The following is a 16,721-nucleotide window of genomic DNA, read 5'->3' on the forward strand; positions in this document are numbered from 1 at the left end:
CAAAAAAAAAAAAAAAAAAGATTTTTTTTGGTTTTGGTGGGTTTTTTTTTTTTGTGACGGAGCCTCACTCTGTCGTCAGGCTGGGGTGCAGTGGTGCGATCTCAGCTCACTGCAGCCTCAATCGCAGGTTCAAGCCATCCTCCTATGTAGCTGGGACTACAGGCACACACTGCCGTGCCTGGCTAATTTTTTGTTTGTTTTTGGTTTTTGTTTTCTGTAGAGATGAGTTCTTGCTATGTTGCCCAGGCTAATCTTGAACCTCTGGCCTCAACCCCTCCTCCCACCTTGGTCCCCAAAATGTTGGGATTACAGGCATGAGCCACTGCGCCTGGCCAGATTTAAAGGAGGAGAGATGGTATGGCTGTGTTAGTCCTTGGGGAGAAATTCATGTCTGGGATGAGTCAGTCCTCTGTGTTGGTAAGGTGAGCTGATCATGTTTTTCCTTCTTAAGTACTTCAGTAGATCCTTCCTCCTAATGTCTTTAGGATTAAACTCCTTGGAATAGCATATAAAGCCTTTTATTATTAATCCTGCACAACTTTTCAACTCTCACATTAGTCACCCAATACTGGGCTCAGATGTTTTTTTCTTTGTTTTTTTGTTTGTTTGTTTCTTTTTTGTGGTTTGTTTTTGGGGGAGGAGGAAGGTCCCAAATTTTGCAATGTGTTCTGGATGGAGGATGCAGATTAAGCAGACGGACATAAGCATGCCTGGGACTTCATAAAGGATCAGAAAGAAGACACCATAGGTGTGGGCAGGGAAACAGAAAAGATAGGGTAGGGCCCTTTTAGTCTGTGAAGCCTTTAACTATTGGGATTGTCTCTCATTACCTCCAGTTTTTTGGAAAAGTAGATGCACCATAAAACTTTACTGAATAAATGATTACTTTGGAATACATGGAATTCTGGTTTGAGAATATTTTAATGTAGTAGATGGCGGATACCATTGACCTTTTGTTTTTTTCTTTTATACTTTAAGTTCTAGGGTACATGTGCACAACGTGCAGGTTTGTTACATATGTATACATGTGCCATGTTGGTGTGCTGCTCCCATTAACTCGTCATTTATATTAGGTATATCTCCTAATGCTATCCCTCCCCCCTCCCCACAGACTTTTTTTTTTTTTAGATGGAGTCTCGCTCTGTCACCCAGGCTGGAGTACAGTGACGCAATCTTGGCTCACTGCAACTTCCACCTCCTGGGTTCAAGCGATTCTCCTGCCTCAGCCTCCCAAGTAGCTGGGACTACAGGTGTGCTCTACCACACCCAACTAATTTTTGTATTTTTAGTAGAGATGGGATTTCACCATGTTGGCCAAGCTGGTCTCAATCTCCTGACCTCATGATCCACCCACCTTGGCCTCCCAATGTGCTGAGATTACAGGCGTGAGCCACCACACCCGGCTGATTTTTTTTTTTTTTTTTTTTAATGTTAAATACTGAAATGCTTATGGGTAGAATTAGATAGCAGTGGATGGAAGGGATGTTTTGGAAGGGAAGATAATAAATAGGCCTAAGCCTGCAGGGAAATCATGAGGTTGCTGGCTGCTCCAGTAGGGGAGGGAGTTGGACATGGTCCTCCACCTTCAGGGAAACAACGATGGACAGAGGGGTAGAGCTAGAATCTGTTGAATCAGTTTTGGCTTTCCTGGGAACACAGGCTAAACAGTCTCTCAGGTAACTCTCTAGAATGAAAGCACACAGGTAAATATGACACAATGTGATTTGTGCTATAATTTTCAAGCAGAAAAAGTAAGACATAGACCCAGGTGTTCATTTGCTTACCAGATAACTCTATTGACATGGCCTGTAGGTTTTACAAACAACATGTCCCCCTAGCCAGGCACAGTGGCTCAGACCTGCAATTCCAACAGTTTGGGAGGCTGAGGCAGGAGGAGTGCTTGATGCCAGAGGTTCGGGATTAGCCTGGGCAACATAGTGAGACCTCCTCTCTAAAATATATATATATTTTTTAATTAACCAGGCATAGTGATGGTTGCCTGTAGTCCTAGCTACTCAGGAGGCTAAAGCGGGAGGATCACCTGAGCCTAGGAATTTAAGGTTACAGTGAGTTATGATCATGCCACTGCATTCCAGCCTGGGTGACAGAGCAAGACCCTGTCTCTTAAAAAAAAAACAAAAAAAGGAGGGTGTGGTGTGTGTGTTGTATACATGTGTGTGTATACATACGTATCTCCCAAATTGAATTTATAATATCTTCTTTCTTCCTATAAGATCTTCTCTTCCACTGCCTCCTTAATTAATAAATGGTACCACTTAGCCCAGCTAATTTTGCCAGCTAAAAACAAAGGAGTCATCTCTGAGTGCTTTTTTTTTTTTTTTTTGTGAAATGGAGTCTTGCTCTGTCACCCAGGCTGTAGTGCAATAGTGCAATCTCAGCTCACTGCAACCTCCACCTCCTGGGTTCAAGCAATTCTTCTGTCCCAGCCTCCCGAGTAGCTGGGATTACAGGCATCCGCCACTATGCCCAGTTAATTTTTTGTGTTTTTAGTAAAGACTGGGTTTCACCATGTTCACCAGGCTAGTCTTGAACTCCTGACCTCAAGTGATCTGCCTGCCCCGGCCTCACAAAGCGCTGGGATTACAGGCATGAGCCATCGCGCCCAGCTGGGTGCTCTTTATTCCCCACCTCTAGCCCCATCCTGTGAATTCTTCTTTCCCCTTATCACCACCACCCAGACTGCTCTGACAGCGTCCCCAACAGATTTCCCACTATGCTTATTCCCTCCCATTCTTGCTCTACTCTGAAGCCAAAATGAAACTTTAAAAGTGTGAAAGCGATCATACCAATAAAGTCCCCAATCCTTAACCTTACTACAGGGCCCTCACTCCAGCCTTACCTTGCACCATTCTCCCCTCAGTCTGTAAGCTTAGCCATACCAAACCTTTCCCTGTCTCTCAGTGTGTGTGCTTCCTCACAGCTGGGCCTGTGCACAGCACTGGAATTGCACCATGTCTCTGACTAACTTCTCATACTCCTCATTACTTCAGTTATTAGCTTAAATGTCATCTTTTTAGAGAGGCCGCCACCAGAGATGAAGCCAGCTTCTCCTCAACCACCAAGTAGGCTTTACCTTTTCTTTTGGAACCTTCAGTACACCTGGAATTACCTATTTAAAAATCTCTCTTCCTATAGCCTGTAAGCTCCAGAGGAGACCACGGTTGTCTTGTTCATTGTTATAATCCCATACGCTAGCACACTATCTGACACGTGGTAGCTGCGTAGTAAATAAATACTTACTGGATAAATGAATAGAGATGGGAATGATTATTTCTGCAGGAGTTGTGAGACAGTACAAATATTTAGGGAGTGATAGTTAAGCTAGAAAAATAATAAAATAGGATGGAGGCTCCAGAGATCTTGCAGGGGAGATCAGACTGCTTCGGAATTTGTAGATAAGCATTCACGATCTCCGCTTAACTTTCTAGACAAAGTGGTGAAGAAAGGGAAGAAGGACAAGAAGATCAAAAAAACGGTGAGAAAATGAGGGTTGAGGATAAGAAATGACTATGGGTGTTTCCAGGCTAAATAAATAGCCATGTGAAGGAGGTGGGAGGTCCAAGGGAGGAGAGAAGATCTTGTCAAGAGAGGAGATAGGCTGGGCATGGTGGCTTACGCCTATAATCCCAGCACTTAGGGAGGCAGAGGTGGGAGGATAGCTGAAGCCCAGGAGTTTGAGACCCGCACACTCCATTCTCCACTAAAAGAAAAAGAGAGAGAGACAGGAGGTAAGGTGAGGGTGGAGTGGAGGGCCAGTGGGCCCGTGTGTGGCAGAGCACAGCTTGATTGGATTGCTCTTGGAACCATGTTTACCTGTATCTTAACTCCCTTGATAGTTCTTTGAAGAGCTGGCAGTAGAAGATAAACAGGCTGGGGAAGAAGAGAAAGTACTCAAGGAGAAGGAGGAGCAGCAGCAGCAGCAGCAACAGCAACAGCAGGTACAAGTGCCACAGGGCCCACCAATCCCTTTCCAGCCCACGTTGCTCCGCTCAGCTGATGGGGAACCTTCTGTGAGGCAGAAATACAACAGGGGCCTGGGCTTCATTTTCTCATTCTTCTTTTGCTCTCAGCAGCAAAAAAAGAAGCGAGATATCCGAAAAGGCAGGCGGAAGAAGGATGTGGATGATGATGGGGAGGAGAAAGAGCTCATGGAGCGTCTTAAGAAGCTCTCAGTGCCAGCCAGTGATGAGGAGGATGAAGGTAAATGACCGGAGGGGGAATGGGTGCCTGGAATCCATGAGTCATGGAGAGTGATGCCTCATACCTTGATCTTCAAGTTGGATTAAAGTGGGGGGCCAGACATTGTCATTGTTTACTATCTCATGTTCTCCCCTTGTCATTTCAGTACCCTCCCCAAAACCCCGCGGAGGGAAGAAAACCAAGGTAAGCCATCTGTGTGGTAAACAGAGACCCCAAGGATGCAGTCTTGACCATCCTACTGACTTCTGTGGCCCTTTCATTCTCTAGGGTGGTAATGTTTTTGCAGCCCTGATTCAGGATCAGAGTGAGGAAGAGGATGAAGAAGAAAAACATCCTCCTAAGCCTGCCAAGCCAGAGAAGAATCGGATCAATAAGGTGACAGTGGTGGCTCGATCAGTCATTCTCACTCCATTTAGCACCTTCTGGCCACGGTGGAGTAATTTCCTGCTTTTAAACTAGCTCTCCTCAATCTGTCTTACTTATACTGTTAAAATCATCTTTTTAAAATACACACCCAGGCTGGGCACAGTGGGTCACACCTGTAATCCCAGCACTTTGGGAGGCCAAGGCGGGCAAATCACGAGGTCAAGAGATCGAAACCAGCCTGACCAACATGGTGAAACCTCGTCTCTACTAAAAATACAAAAATTAGCCAGTCATGGTGGTGTGCGCCTGTAATCCCAGCTACTTGGAAGGCTGAGGCAGGAGAATCACTTGAACTTGGGAGGCGGAATTTGCAGTGAGCCGATATTGAGGCAGTGCACTCCAGCCTGGGCAACAGAGCAAGACTCCGTCTCAAAAAAAAAAAAAAAAAATGCCCTTTTTATCACTCAGAAATCTTCAGTGATTCTGTTGCTTCAAGCACAGAAGCTGAAACAAAGCCCCAGGTCCTTGCTCTTCTACTTGTGACTCTTCTGCGTGTGCATCTTAGTCCATGTCCGTTTGCCCTCTCAAGAAAGCCTCCAGTGCTAGTGCCACCCACTCCAGTTGCGCACTTGCCTGACTTATAATCCTTAACCTTGCTGATATTCCCTAGTTTTTTCTTCACTATCTAGTCTCAAGCTGGAGGGTAGGGTTTTTCTGGGTCTCATTTTTCATCAGCAGCACTCGGTACAGATGGTCTCCAACTTATACTTAGGCATACGGTTTTTCTACTTTATGATAGTGTGAAGGTCATACTCATTTAGGATACTCCTCAACTCATGATGGGGTTATGTCCAGAAAAACCTATAGTAAGTTTGATTTATGATACTTTCAGTTTCTGGTGGATTTATCGGGATGGGATGCAACCTGATCATAAATGGAGGAGCATCTGTATGGGTAACACAGTAGACTCTCTAGAAATGCTTATTACACAGCAAAGTAGCACAATAATTTGTACGTATGTGTTTAATGTGTATGTGTGTCTCCTCCAGGCCGTATCTGAGGAACAGCAGCCTGTGCTCAAGGGCAAAAAGGGAAAGGAAGAGAAGTCAAAAGGGAAGGCTAAGGTGAGAGAGTAACTAGCAGGAGGAGGTATTGGGGCCCAGGAATTAAAGCATTTCATCACACCTGTCTTTTCCCTATTAGCCTCAAAATAAATTCGCTGCTCTGGACAATGAAGAGGAGGATGAAGAAGAAGAAATAATAAAGGAAAAGGAGCCTCCCAAACAAGGGAAGGAGAAGGCCAAGAAGGCAGAGCAGGTGTGTATTTGGTGTTGGGGGAAGGTAGAATGAGGGACTAGGGCTCCAGGGTTCTTATGGGAGAGTCATGATCTGGGGATATAGTTACTATCCCAGCAAACCTTTTTTCTTTTCTTTGTTTAGAGGGAATGGTGGGGTTGTTGTTGTTTTGTTTTTGTTTTTATTTACACAGGATCTTACTCTGTCACCCAGTCTGGAGTGCAGGGGTGTGAACACGGCTCACTGAAGCCTCAACTTCCTGGGCTCAACAGATTCTCCTGCCTCAGCCTCCTGAGTAGCTGGAACTAGAAGTGTGCACCACTACCCCTGGCTAATTTTTTAATTTTTAGTGTAGAGACGAGGTCTCACTCTGTTGCCCAGGCTGGTCTTGAACTTCTGGGCTCAAGCAGTCCTGCCTCAGCCTCCCAAAATGCTTACAGGTGTGAGCCAATGTGCCCAGTTAGCAAACTTTTTCTATAAAGGGCCATGTAGTAAATGTTTCTGGCTTTGCAGGCCACATACAATCTCTATTACATATTCTTTTTTTTTAACCAACTCTTTGAAAATACAAAAACTATTTTTATAAAGTTCAGGAGCTATGTAAAATCAAGTGTCAGGTCAGCCTTGGCCCATGGGCTGTAGTTTGCAACACCTGATCCAGTGAGGAAAGGGCCTGGAATTTATCTCAGATGATCTGGGTCCTGGCTCTGCCTTCACTGGCTATGACCTTGAATACATCTTCCCATCCCTTTGGGTCTCACTTGTCTCCTTTGTGTGATAGAAGGGGGAATCTGGAGATCTCTAGGGTCCCCATGCCTCTGACACTTCCTGGTTCTGTGATTCTGCTTGATTCCTCTGACTGTACACTAGAGATTCCTGATTTTTTTTTTTTTTTTTTTTTTTGAGATGGAGTCTTACTCCATTGCCCAGGCTGGAGTGCAGTGGTGTAATCTCGGCTCACTGCAACCTCTGCCTCCCGGGTTCAAGCAGTTCTCCTGCCTCAGCTGCCTAAGTAGCTGGGACTACAGGCATGTGCCATCATGACCAGCTAATTTTTTGTGTTTTTAGTAGAGACAGGATTTCACCATGTTAGCCAGGATGGTCTCAATCTCCTGACCTTGTGATCTGCTCGTGTTGGCCATTACAGACATGAGCCACCGCACCCAGCCGGCTACCTGATCTTTTCTTTGCATGTTAACAGGGAAACCACAGAAACTCATTTTATGCAAATGAAACTCTGAAATCCATTTACTTCACCTTCAGTTACATTGTATTGGGAGTTACGTTTATAGGGACATACGCGTTGTCACATTTCATACATATATATTCATACCATTTGTCTTGTACCATTTGTGGTAGCAGAAATTGGTAAAGGACTACAGGGAGACCAGGGGCTGGGTATGAGAATGAGAGAGGATCCCAAGATATTTTAGGACTCTGAGTAGTGAAGGAAAGAGCTGACTGTGGAACTGGGGTAGGGAAAGGGGGCGGATGACATGAAATCTGAGTTCTAGAAGGAGTCCCTGGGTTTTTTTGTTTGTTTGTTTATTTGTTTGTTTGTTTGTTTTTGATATGGAGTCTCGCTCTGTCACCCAGCCTGGAGTGCAGTGGCGCGATCTCGACTCACTGCAAGCTCCACCTCCCAGGTTCACACCATTCTCCTGCCTCAGCCTCCCAAGTAGCTGGGACTACAAGTGCCCACCACCACGTCCAGCTAATTTTTTGTAATTTTTAGTACAGATGGGGTTTCACTGTGTTAGCCAGGATGGTCTTGATCTCCTGACCTCAGGATCTGCCCGCCTTGGCCTCCCAAAATGGTGGGATTACGGGCGTGAGCCACCGCACCCAGCCGGGGTCCCTACTTTTGACCATCCCTGGGTTCTCACAGGGCTCAGAGGAAGAAGGAGAAGGGGAAGAAGAGGAGGAGGAAGGAGGAGAGTCTAAGGCAGATGATCCCTATGCTCACCTTAGCAAAAAGGAGAAGAAAAAGCTGAAAAAACAGGTAAGACCTTGGTTCTTAGCGGTCAAAAGTAGGGGATTTTTAAATACTTCAACTAGGGGACACGCGATTGGGAATAGGAAGGACAGCTTTGGGGGCTACTCCAGGTAAAACAATCGGAGTAGGAAAATAATTGTGTTCTGTGAGCCTTGTCTCAATGTCTGATGACATGGGCTATTTCAGTTTGGAGTTTTTTGTTTGTTTTTTGAGACAGGGGCTCACACTGTTCCTCAGGCTGGAGTGCAGTGATGTGATCTCTGCTCACTGCAGCCTCAACCTCCCAGGCCTAAGTGATCCTCCTACCTCAGCCTCCTGAATAGATGAGACTATGGGTGGCACCACCATGCCCGGCTAAATTTTGTATTTTTTGTAGAGACGGGATTTTGCCATGTTGCCCAGGCTGGTCTCAGACTCCTGAGCTCAAGAGATCCACCTTCCTCAGCCTCCAAGAGTACTGGGATTACAGGCGTCAGCCAGCATGCCCAGCCAGCATGGGCTGTTTCATGGTGATGGGAAACTGGTAGACCGTGGCTTTAAATGTAGTTTTTCCTTCCTTCTCAGATGGAGTATGAGCGCCAAGTGGCTTCATTAAAAGCAGCCAATGCAGCTGAAAATGACTTCTCCGTGTCCCAGGCAGAGATGTCCTCCCGCCAAGCCATGTTAGAAAATGCATCTGACATCAAGGTAAGGTCTCAGGGGGCCCCTTCCAGTCCACTTACCTAGGGAAGAGCCAGTTCTCTCATCTTCCCTGAGTGGCCATGGTGTGTGAATGGGTTAGTTCAGTGGGAAGAAAGATTGGAGGCATTTTCCACACCTTGGGTTCTGCAACTTGAGCAAGAAGATAGAAAAACCAGTAGAAGTAGGGTCCACCCGCGGCAGAAAATAGTGTGGGACAGACCAGACTAGCTGAGGACGCATGGGACTCCCATTCCAGGCAGTGGACAGGGCAGGGACCGGCTGTGGGGAGAAGAAGGGGATTATGCTGGAGGTATCGGTTTGTCAGAGGCTTCCCTGCAGGGAGAAAGTGACCACTCCTGTCCCAAAGGGAGAATTTTCATGTGATCATCCCTTCCCTCTGCCACCTCTTTCCTGATGGCTGCAGCTGGAGAAGTTCAGCATCTCCGCTCATGGCAAGGAGCTGTTCGTCAATGCAGACCTGTACATTGTAGCCGGCCGCCGCTACGGGCTGGTGGGGCCCAATGGGTGAGAAGAGGATGGAGCTGGAGGCCAAAAAGGGGAGGAGCCTGGAGGGATAAGAAGAGATTTCTCAGTGGTGGCCGGGTCCTAATAGCTTTTATTCCCCAGCAAGGGCAAGACCACACTCCTCAAGCACATTGCCAACCGAGCCCTGAGCATCCCTCCCAACATTGATGTGTTGCTGTGTGAGCAGGGTGAGGCCAGTGGGGAGAAAAGGGGCTTGGTGGGGTGGGCAGTTGGGTAGAAAAGCCAGCCAAGAATAGAAGAAACTGTGGCTATGGAGTTGGAAGGGATGTGGAGGGAGACTGGGGACTGGGAAAGGGATGCTAACGAAAGGAGGGGAGAGTCAATGAGGAACTTGTTTTATTTGGAACGAGTACAAAAAGCTGGGCAGGGTCAGGCAAAGCAGAAATGCAGTTGAAGGGAAAGAAGGATGAGACTCTTGGCTCTTGAGGCTGCCTGACTGTTCTCCCTCTGCCTCCCAGAGGTGGTAGCAGATGAGACACCAGCAGTCCAGGCTGTTCTTCGAGCTGACACCAAGCGATTAAAGCTGCTGGAAGAGGAGCGGCAGCTTCAGGGACAGCTGGAACAAGGAGATGACACAGCTGCTGAGAGGCTAGAGAAGGTAGAGGAGATGGCGCAGGGGACACGGGCTAAGACTCGGGGGTTCCTGGGACCCTCAGACATGTGTCCTCTTCTCCCTCCTCCCAGGTGTATGAGGAATTGCGGGCCACTGGGGCAGCAGCTGCAGAGGCCAAAGCACGGCGAATCCTGGCTGGCCTCGGCTTTGACCCTGAAATGCAGAATCGACCCACACAGAAGTTCTCAGGGGGCTGGCGCATGCGTGTCTCCCTGGCCAGGTGGGCCATTCACCTCGCTGCCCTCCCTTCCAACCTCAGACCACCAGGGCCCTTTCCCTCTATCTCTTCTCATTCTTCCGAGGCAATAGGGAGGCCCAAGGCTTACCTCTCCCTCCTTACTATCTGTGTTGTGAGAGCTTAGGGTCTTTCTCTGTTTCTCTCTACCTGGTGGTGAGTTCTCATCAACATACCCTGCAGCTGGGCGCAATGGGTCATGCCTGTAATCCCAGCACTTTGGAAGGCAGAGGCAGGAGGATTATCTTGAACCCAGGAGTTTGAGAGCAGCCTGGGCAATATAGCGGGACCCTATCTTCACAGAAAGGGAAAAAAAGCATATCCTAGCCTGGGCAACATAGGGAGACACTGTCTCTACAAAAAATTTAAAAATTAGCTGGACTTGGTGGTGCACGCTTGTGGTCACAGCTACTCTGGAGGCTGAAGTAGAAGTATCACTTGGACCTGGGAGATTGAGGCTACAGTGAGCCCTGACTGTGCCATTGTATGACAACCTGGGCAACAGGGCAAGGCCCTGTCTCAGAAAAACTTAAACCATATCCTGCCCAAGAACTTCTCTGAGGAGAGCTTGGGAAGGAGTGTTCATGGTCTCAGGCTCTATCTCCCTGAATTTTCTCTGGGGTTGTCTGAGCAAGGATCTTTCTCTCCCTGACCCTGCCCTGTGCTACCCACCCTCTAGGGCACTGTTCATGGAGCCCACACTGCTGATGCTGGATGAGCCCACCAACCACCTGGACCTCAACGCTGTCATCTGGCTCAATAAGTGCGTTACGGCCTTTGCATCATTGGTTCCCATTCTGCACTTTCTTCCCCTTCCCTCCCTGCCCTGTTTTCCTTTAGCCGTTCTCCACTGTACCTGTGACAGCTCTATCCAGACCCCCCCCTTTCCCTCCCAGCCGCCATTGTCTGCCTGCTTCCCCTGACTTCTCTCTCACTTGACCGCTGTGACACTTACACCCTGTTCTCTGAAACCCAGCTACCTCCAGGGCTGGCGGAAGACCTTGCTGATTGTCTCCCATGACCAGGGTTTCTTGGATGATGTCTGCACTGATATCATCCACCTCGATGCCCAGCGACTCCACTACTATAGGGGCAATTACAGTAAGTAGAATTGTGTGTGGATGCAGGGAAGAGATAGAACCTTGAAAAGAGACCTGAATGGGAGGGCCTATTTAGATAAACTGAATCCTGTCAGAATTCCAGACAGTGATGCCTACCCCGTCACCACCAACCCCTGGTTGTCCCTTTGCCGGGGAGAGGAGCAACCACTGATGCCCATTCCCCTCTTCTGCCCCAGTGACCTTCAAAAAGATGTACCAGCAGAAGCAGAAAGAACTGCTGAAGCAGTATGAGAAGCAAGAGAAAAAGCTGAAGGAGCTGAAGGCAGGCGGGAAGTCCACCAAGCAGGCGGTGAGCACCTGAGGGACTTCTGGGCTGGGGACCACTGTTCTCTCCTGACAGTGGAGGAAGAAGACTCTGGAACGCTGGCCTACATTTCGAGGACTGCTGTGCAGGACAGATGTCTCTTTTTTCCTCTTCCTCTCCAGGAAAAACAAACGAAGGAAGCCCTGACTCGGAAGCAGCAGAAATGCCGACGGAAAAACCAGGATGAGGAATCCCAGGAGGCCCCTGAGCTCCTGAAGCGCCCTAAGGAGTACACTGTGCGCTTCACTTTTCCGGACCCCCCACCACTCAGCCCTCCTGTGCTGGGTCTGCATGGTGAGTGCCGCGGGCCTCTGCTGCTCCACAGGAAGCACCAGAAGCATGTATGTGCACCCCAGATTCTCCACCAAGGTTGACATTGCTCCTGTTCTCCAAGGCCAGCACATCAGAGGAACTTTACAGGGACTGAAAATAATATAAATTGCTGCTTTTCCTGGCTTTCAGGTGTGACATTCGGCTACGAGGGCCAGAAACCACTCTTTAAAAACCTGGATTTTGGCATCGACATGGATTCAAGGAGTGAGTTGGCGGGGTTGGCTCAGGGATGTGTAGCAGGAGCCATGGGGAGAGTCTCTGGGGACCTCTTTGACCACCTGTCTTCCATCTTGCAGTTTGCATTGTGGGCCCTAATGGTGTGGGGAAGAGTACGCTACTCCTGCTGCTGACTGGCAAGCTGACACCGGTGAGTCCTGGAGCCAAGAAGGGAGAGCATGAGAAATGTGAAGACACAGCTGCTTGCCAGAAGCTGGAATCAGGGAGCTTCTCGAGAATGTAGAGTTAAATACAGAACTCATCATAGATGATTCATTTCCCTAAGAGGAGCAGTAGAGGAGGAGAAGAGTTTAGATCAGTTCAGGGAGGAGAGCTAAGAGAATTGGGATCGAACTAGGGGGCACACCCACGTGTTTTGGTTATACAAGAAATATATGTCTTTTATAGAACAATTAAAAATTGCATAAACGGGCTGGGCACAGTGGCTTACGCCTGTAATCCCAGCAGGGATCACCTGAGGTCAAGAGTTCCCGACCAGCCTGGCCAACATGGTGGACCCCGTCTCTACTAAAAATACAAAAATTAGGCAGGTGTGATGGCACGCATCTATATCCCAGCTACTCAGGAGGCTGAGGCAGAATTGCTGGAACCTGGGAGGCGGAGGTTGCAGTGAGCTGAGATTGCACCATTGCACTGTAGTCTGGACAACAGAGCGAGACTCCATCTCCAAAAAAAATGGCCTGGTGTGGTGGCTCATGCCTGTAATCCCAACTCTTTGGGGGAGGCTGAGGCGGGCGGATCACTTGAGCTCAGGAGTTAAAAACCAGCCTAAGCCTGATGCGTGGCTCACACCTATAATCCCAACACTTTGGGAATCCGAGGCGGGTGGATCACCTGAGGTGGGGAGTTCGAGACCAACATGAAGAAACCCCATCTCTACTGAAAATACAAAATTAGCCAGGTGTGGTTGCGCATGCCTGTAATCCCAGTTATTTGGGAGGCTGAGGCAGGAGAATCACTTGAACCCAGGAGGCAGAGGTTGCAGTGCACCAAGATTAGCCAGGATGGTCTCGATATCCTGACCTCATGATCTGCCTGCCTTGGCCTCCCAAAGTGCTGGGATTACAGGCGTGAGCCACGGCGCCTGGGCAAGTCTACCATTTTATTTGAACTTTTGTAATATATTGCCATCTAGTGTGTTAGAAAGTTTGTAGCCATTTCTGCTCCCTCCAGCAAAGTGTTGAGAGGCCATTTTCTCACATCCAGAGATTAGATCTTTAGAAAGGTATTAGATCCTCCCCAAAACACTAAACTTGTCACCTGAGGCCCTTAGGATGTACCATTCGTGAGTCTCGCTGTATGGAGAGCAGATGTTCTTTGGCTGTGGTTAGTCCCTCCTGCTTGTCCCTGTCGTCCTCCCTCTATTTTGCTTAACTCCCCTTTTGCCCCTTACTCTTTTACTTTGCTCACCATGCCTTTGTCATATTAGGGGAACATCCCTTTTCCTTTTCTTTTTTGAGATGGAGTCTTGTCCTGTCCTCGAGACTGGAGTGCAGTGGTGCAATCTCAGCAACTTCAAACTCCTGGGTTAAAACGATTCTTGTGCCTCAACCTCCTGAGTAGCTGGGATTACAGGCATGTCCCACTATGCCCAGCTAATTATTGTATTTTCAGTAGAGACAGAGTTGGCCAGCCTGGTCTCGAACTCCTGACCTCAAGTGCCTCCTGACCTGCCCTCCTTGGCCTCCCAAAGTGCTGGGATTACAGGCATGAGCCACTGCGCCCAGCCCTTATTCCTTTTCTTATGCATACTTGTCCCTGGCCCATTTCTGGTGTTTGTCTCCCCTTCAGAAAAGTTGGTGTATGGATGAGGTCAGGACATGGAGACCATCCTGGCTAACATGGTGAAACCCCGTCTCTACTAAAAAAAAAAAAAAATTAGTCAGGCGTGGTGGCAGGCGCCTGTAGTCCCAGCTACTCGGGAGGCTGAGGCAGGAGAATGGTGTGAACCCAGGAGGCGGAGGTTGCAGTGAGCCGAGATTGCGCCACTGCACTCCAGCCTGGGTGACAGAGCTAGATTCCGTCTCAAAAAAAAAAAGTTGGTATGTGGAGCTGCAGTGCCTTTTCCCCTTACCCTCCTCTTAACTACTTTCTCTTCCCTTGCAGACCCATGGGGAAATGAGAAAGAACCACCGGCTGGTAAGTTGGTATTGGGATTTAGGGAATGGTAATCTGATGGAGGAAGTGTGACTTCAACTGACCACCTCCCTCTTCTCGGGCAGAAAATTGGCTTCTTCAACCAGCAGTATGCAGAGCAGCTGCGCATGGAGGAGACACCCACTGAGTACCTGCAGCGGGGCTTCAACCTGCCCTACCAGGATGCCCGCAAGTGTCTGGGCCGCTTCGGCCTGGAGAGTCACGCCCACACCATCCAGATCTGCAAACTCTCTGGTACCATTGCAGGGGCCAGGGAGGGCACCCTTCACCGTATCATTCATGTCTACAAACTACCTAGAGGAACCGGGAATGAGGGAGCCTCAGTTCACAAACTGGCTTATCTTGAGGGTTTACCTTCAGACTGTGAGGTGCTAGAAGGTGTGACAGCCCTCCCCTTCCTTTGCTACAGGTGGTCAGAAAGCGCGAGTTGTGTTTGCCGAGCTGGCCTGTCGGGAGCCTGATGTCCTCATCTTGGTGAGTGAGCTGGGCTGTAGGAGAAGGGATAAGGGTAACAGTATGGAAGATGGGAGTTGCAATGCTCAGTCATGGAATTCCTCCTCTGTAGGATGAGCCAACCAATAACCTGGACATAGAGTCTATTGATGCTCTGGGGGAGGCCATCAATGAATACAAGGGTGGTAAGTCAGCTAAGAGTGTGCCCTCCTCCCTGCTCCATGGGGACCAAGTTGTAGTGTCCTTCACTGCAGCAGGGCCTAGGACTCCCTTATTTCATGTTCTGATTCCCCTCTTCCTCCTTTCTTCCTGCCCTCTGTTCTTTCTTTCTTTCTTTCTTTAAAGCTGTGATCGTTGTGAGCCATGATGCCCGACTCATCACAGAAACCAACTGCCAGCTGTGGGTGGTGGAGGAGCAGAGTGTCAGCCAAATCGATGGTGACTTCGAAGACTACAAGCGGGAAGTGTTGGAGGCCCTGGGTGAAGTCATGGTCAGCCGGCCCCGAGAGTGAGCTTTCCTTCCCAGAAGTCTCCCGAGAGGCATACTTGTGTGGCCTAGAAGTCCCCTGTGGTCTCCCCTTCTCATCTGAAGACTGCCTCTGGCCTGCAGCTGACCTGGCAACCACTCAGGCACATGAAAGTGGAGTGTGACCTTGATCCCACTCTGACTGCATCTATTTCTCTGAAAGACTTGTTTGTTCTGCTTTTCTTCATATAACTGAGCTGGCCTTATCCTTGGCATCCCCCTAAACAAACAAAAGGTGACCACCTTATTGTGAGGTTCCATGCAGCCAAGTTTATGTGGCCTATTGTCTCAAGACTGTCATCACTCAGAAGCCTGCCTCTGGTTTACCCGACAGCTTCAGGCCCAGCTGCTCCCTGGTCTTTGGGTGGTGCTGTTCTTTTCTGGTGGATTTAATGCTGAGTCACTGGTACAAACAGCTGTTGAAGCTCAGAGCTGGAGGTGAGCTTCTGAGGCCTTTGCCATTATCCAACCCAAGATTTGGTGCCTGCAGCCTCTTGTCTGGTTGAGGACTTGGGGCAGGAAAGGAATGCTGCTGAACTTGAATTTCCCTTTACAAGGGGAAGAAATAAAGGAAAGGAGTTGCTGCCGACCTGTCACTGTTTGGAGATTGATGGGAGTATTGAAACTGTTCTCAGTCTTGATTTGCTTTATTCAGTTTTCTAGCAGCTTTTAATAATCCCCTCATCCCCACTAAATGGATCTTGTTTGCAGTCTTGCTGACGGTGTTTGCTGTTTGAGGATCATGGGATTCCTTTCCCCCAACCCTTCACGTGAGGAAAAAGCAAAGCGATTCATACCTTCCGTCTTGGAACTTGGGTCTCTTTTGTTTTTTGTTGTTTGTTTTTGACAGAATCTTGTCCTTTCACTAAGGCTGGAGTGCAGTGGCACGATCTTGGCTCACTGCAGCCTCCACCTCCCAGGTTCAAGCAATTTTCCTGCCTCAGCCTCCCACGTAGCTGGGATTACAGGCACACACCACCAGGCCCAGCTAATTTTTGTGTTTTATTAAAAACACAAAAGAGACAGGGTTTTACCATGTTGGTCAGGCTGGTCTCGAACTCTTGACCTCAAGTAATTCACCTGTCTTGACCTCCGGAAGTGCTGGGATCATAGGGGTGAGCTACTGCATCCACCTTTTTTTTTTTTTTTTTTTTTTTTTTTTTGAGACAGGGTCTTGCTCTGTTCCCCAGGCTAGAGTGCACTGTACCCTCAACCTCCTGGGCTCAAGCAATCCTTCCACCTCAGCCTCCTGAGTAGCTGGGACTACAGGCATGTGCCACCACACTCAACTAATTTTTTAAAAAAATTTTTAGTAGAGACAGTGTCTTGCTATGTTTCTTAAGGCTGGTCCTGAACTCCTGACCTCAAGCAGTCTTCCTGCCTCGACCTCCCAAAGTGCTGCGATTATAGGCATGAGCCACCACGCCTAACCAGAATTTGGGTCTCATTGTCCAAGCTAATCTCATGAATGAGGAAGTGCTCTGCCCTGTGGTCAGGGACCAGGGTATTGAGCTTCTCAAAAATTATTAAATCGGCTGGGCGTGGTGGCTCACGCCTGTAATCCCAGCACTTTGGGAGGCCAAGGCAGGCGGATCATGAGGTCAGGAGTTCAAGACCAGCCTGGCCAACATAGTGA

At 48.6% G+C, this 16,721-nt stretch overlaps 1 protein-coding gene across 2 annotated transcripts in view; it reads left to right on the forward strand.

Annotated features, from left to right (window-relative positions):
* LOC111527883 (ATP-binding cassette sub-family F member 1) overlaps window positions 1-15,795 on the forward strand; it is a 19,056-nt gene extending 3,261 nt beyond the window's left edge. The window contains exons 2-25 of one of the 2 annotated variants that reach the window (XM_023194426.2): window positions 3,450-3,496; window positions 3,858-3,959; window positions 4,092-4,221; window positions 4,367-4,404; window positions 4,489-4,596; window positions 5,637-5,711; window positions 5,791-5,904; window positions 7,772-7,885; window positions 8,444-8,566; window positions 8,985-9,085; window positions 9,188-9,273; window positions 9,565-9,704; window positions 9,791-9,939; window positions 10,634-10,717; window positions 10,931-11,055; window positions 11,252-11,364; window positions 11,502-11,673; window positions 11,842-11,916; window positions 12,009-12,079; window positions 14,056-14,088; window positions 14,172-14,340; window positions 14,516-14,580; window positions 14,672-14,744; window positions 14,905-15,795. In XM_023194426.2, coding sequence (XP_023050194.2) covers window positions 3,450-3,496; window positions 3,858-3,959; window positions 4,092-4,221; window positions 4,367-4,404; window positions 4,489-4,596; window positions 5,637-5,711; window positions 5,791-5,904; window positions 7,772-7,885; window positions 8,444-8,566; window positions 8,985-9,085; window positions 9,188-9,273; window positions 9,565-9,704; window positions 9,791-9,939; window positions 10,634-10,717; window positions 10,931-11,055; window positions 11,252-11,364; window positions 11,502-11,673; window positions 11,842-11,916; window positions 12,009-12,079; window positions 14,056-14,088; window positions 14,172-14,340; window positions 14,516-14,580; window positions 14,672-14,744; window positions 14,905-15,071 — 2,474 coding nt within the window. In that variant the 3' untranslated portion in view covers window positions 15,072-15,795. The remainder of the gene's footprint in view (window positions 1-3,449; window positions 3,497-3,857; window positions 3,960-4,091; window positions 4,222-4,366; window positions 4,405-4,488; window positions 4,597-5,636; window positions 5,712-5,790; window positions 5,905-7,771; window positions 7,886-8,443; window positions 8,567-8,984; window positions 9,086-9,187; window positions 9,274-9,564; window positions 9,705-9,790; window positions 9,940-10,633; window positions 10,718-10,930; window positions 11,056-11,251; window positions 11,365-11,501; window positions 11,674-11,841; window positions 11,917-12,008; window positions 12,080-14,055; window positions 14,089-14,171; window positions 14,341-14,515; window positions 14,581-14,671; window positions 14,745-14,904) is intronic. The other variant, XM_023194427.3, reaches the window with a different exon arrangement.
* Window positions 15,796-16,721: the final 926 nt, after the last annotated feature.

The sequence above is a fragment of the Piliocolobus tephrosceles genome, chromosome 5 (genome assembly GCF_002776525.5).
Source record: "Piliocolobus tephrosceles isolate RC106 chromosome 5, ASM277652v3, whole genome shotgun sequence".
In the NCBI taxonomy this organism is placed as follows: Eukaryota; Metazoa; Chordata; class Mammalia; order Primates; family Cercopithecidae; genus Piliocolobus; species Piliocolobus tephrosceles.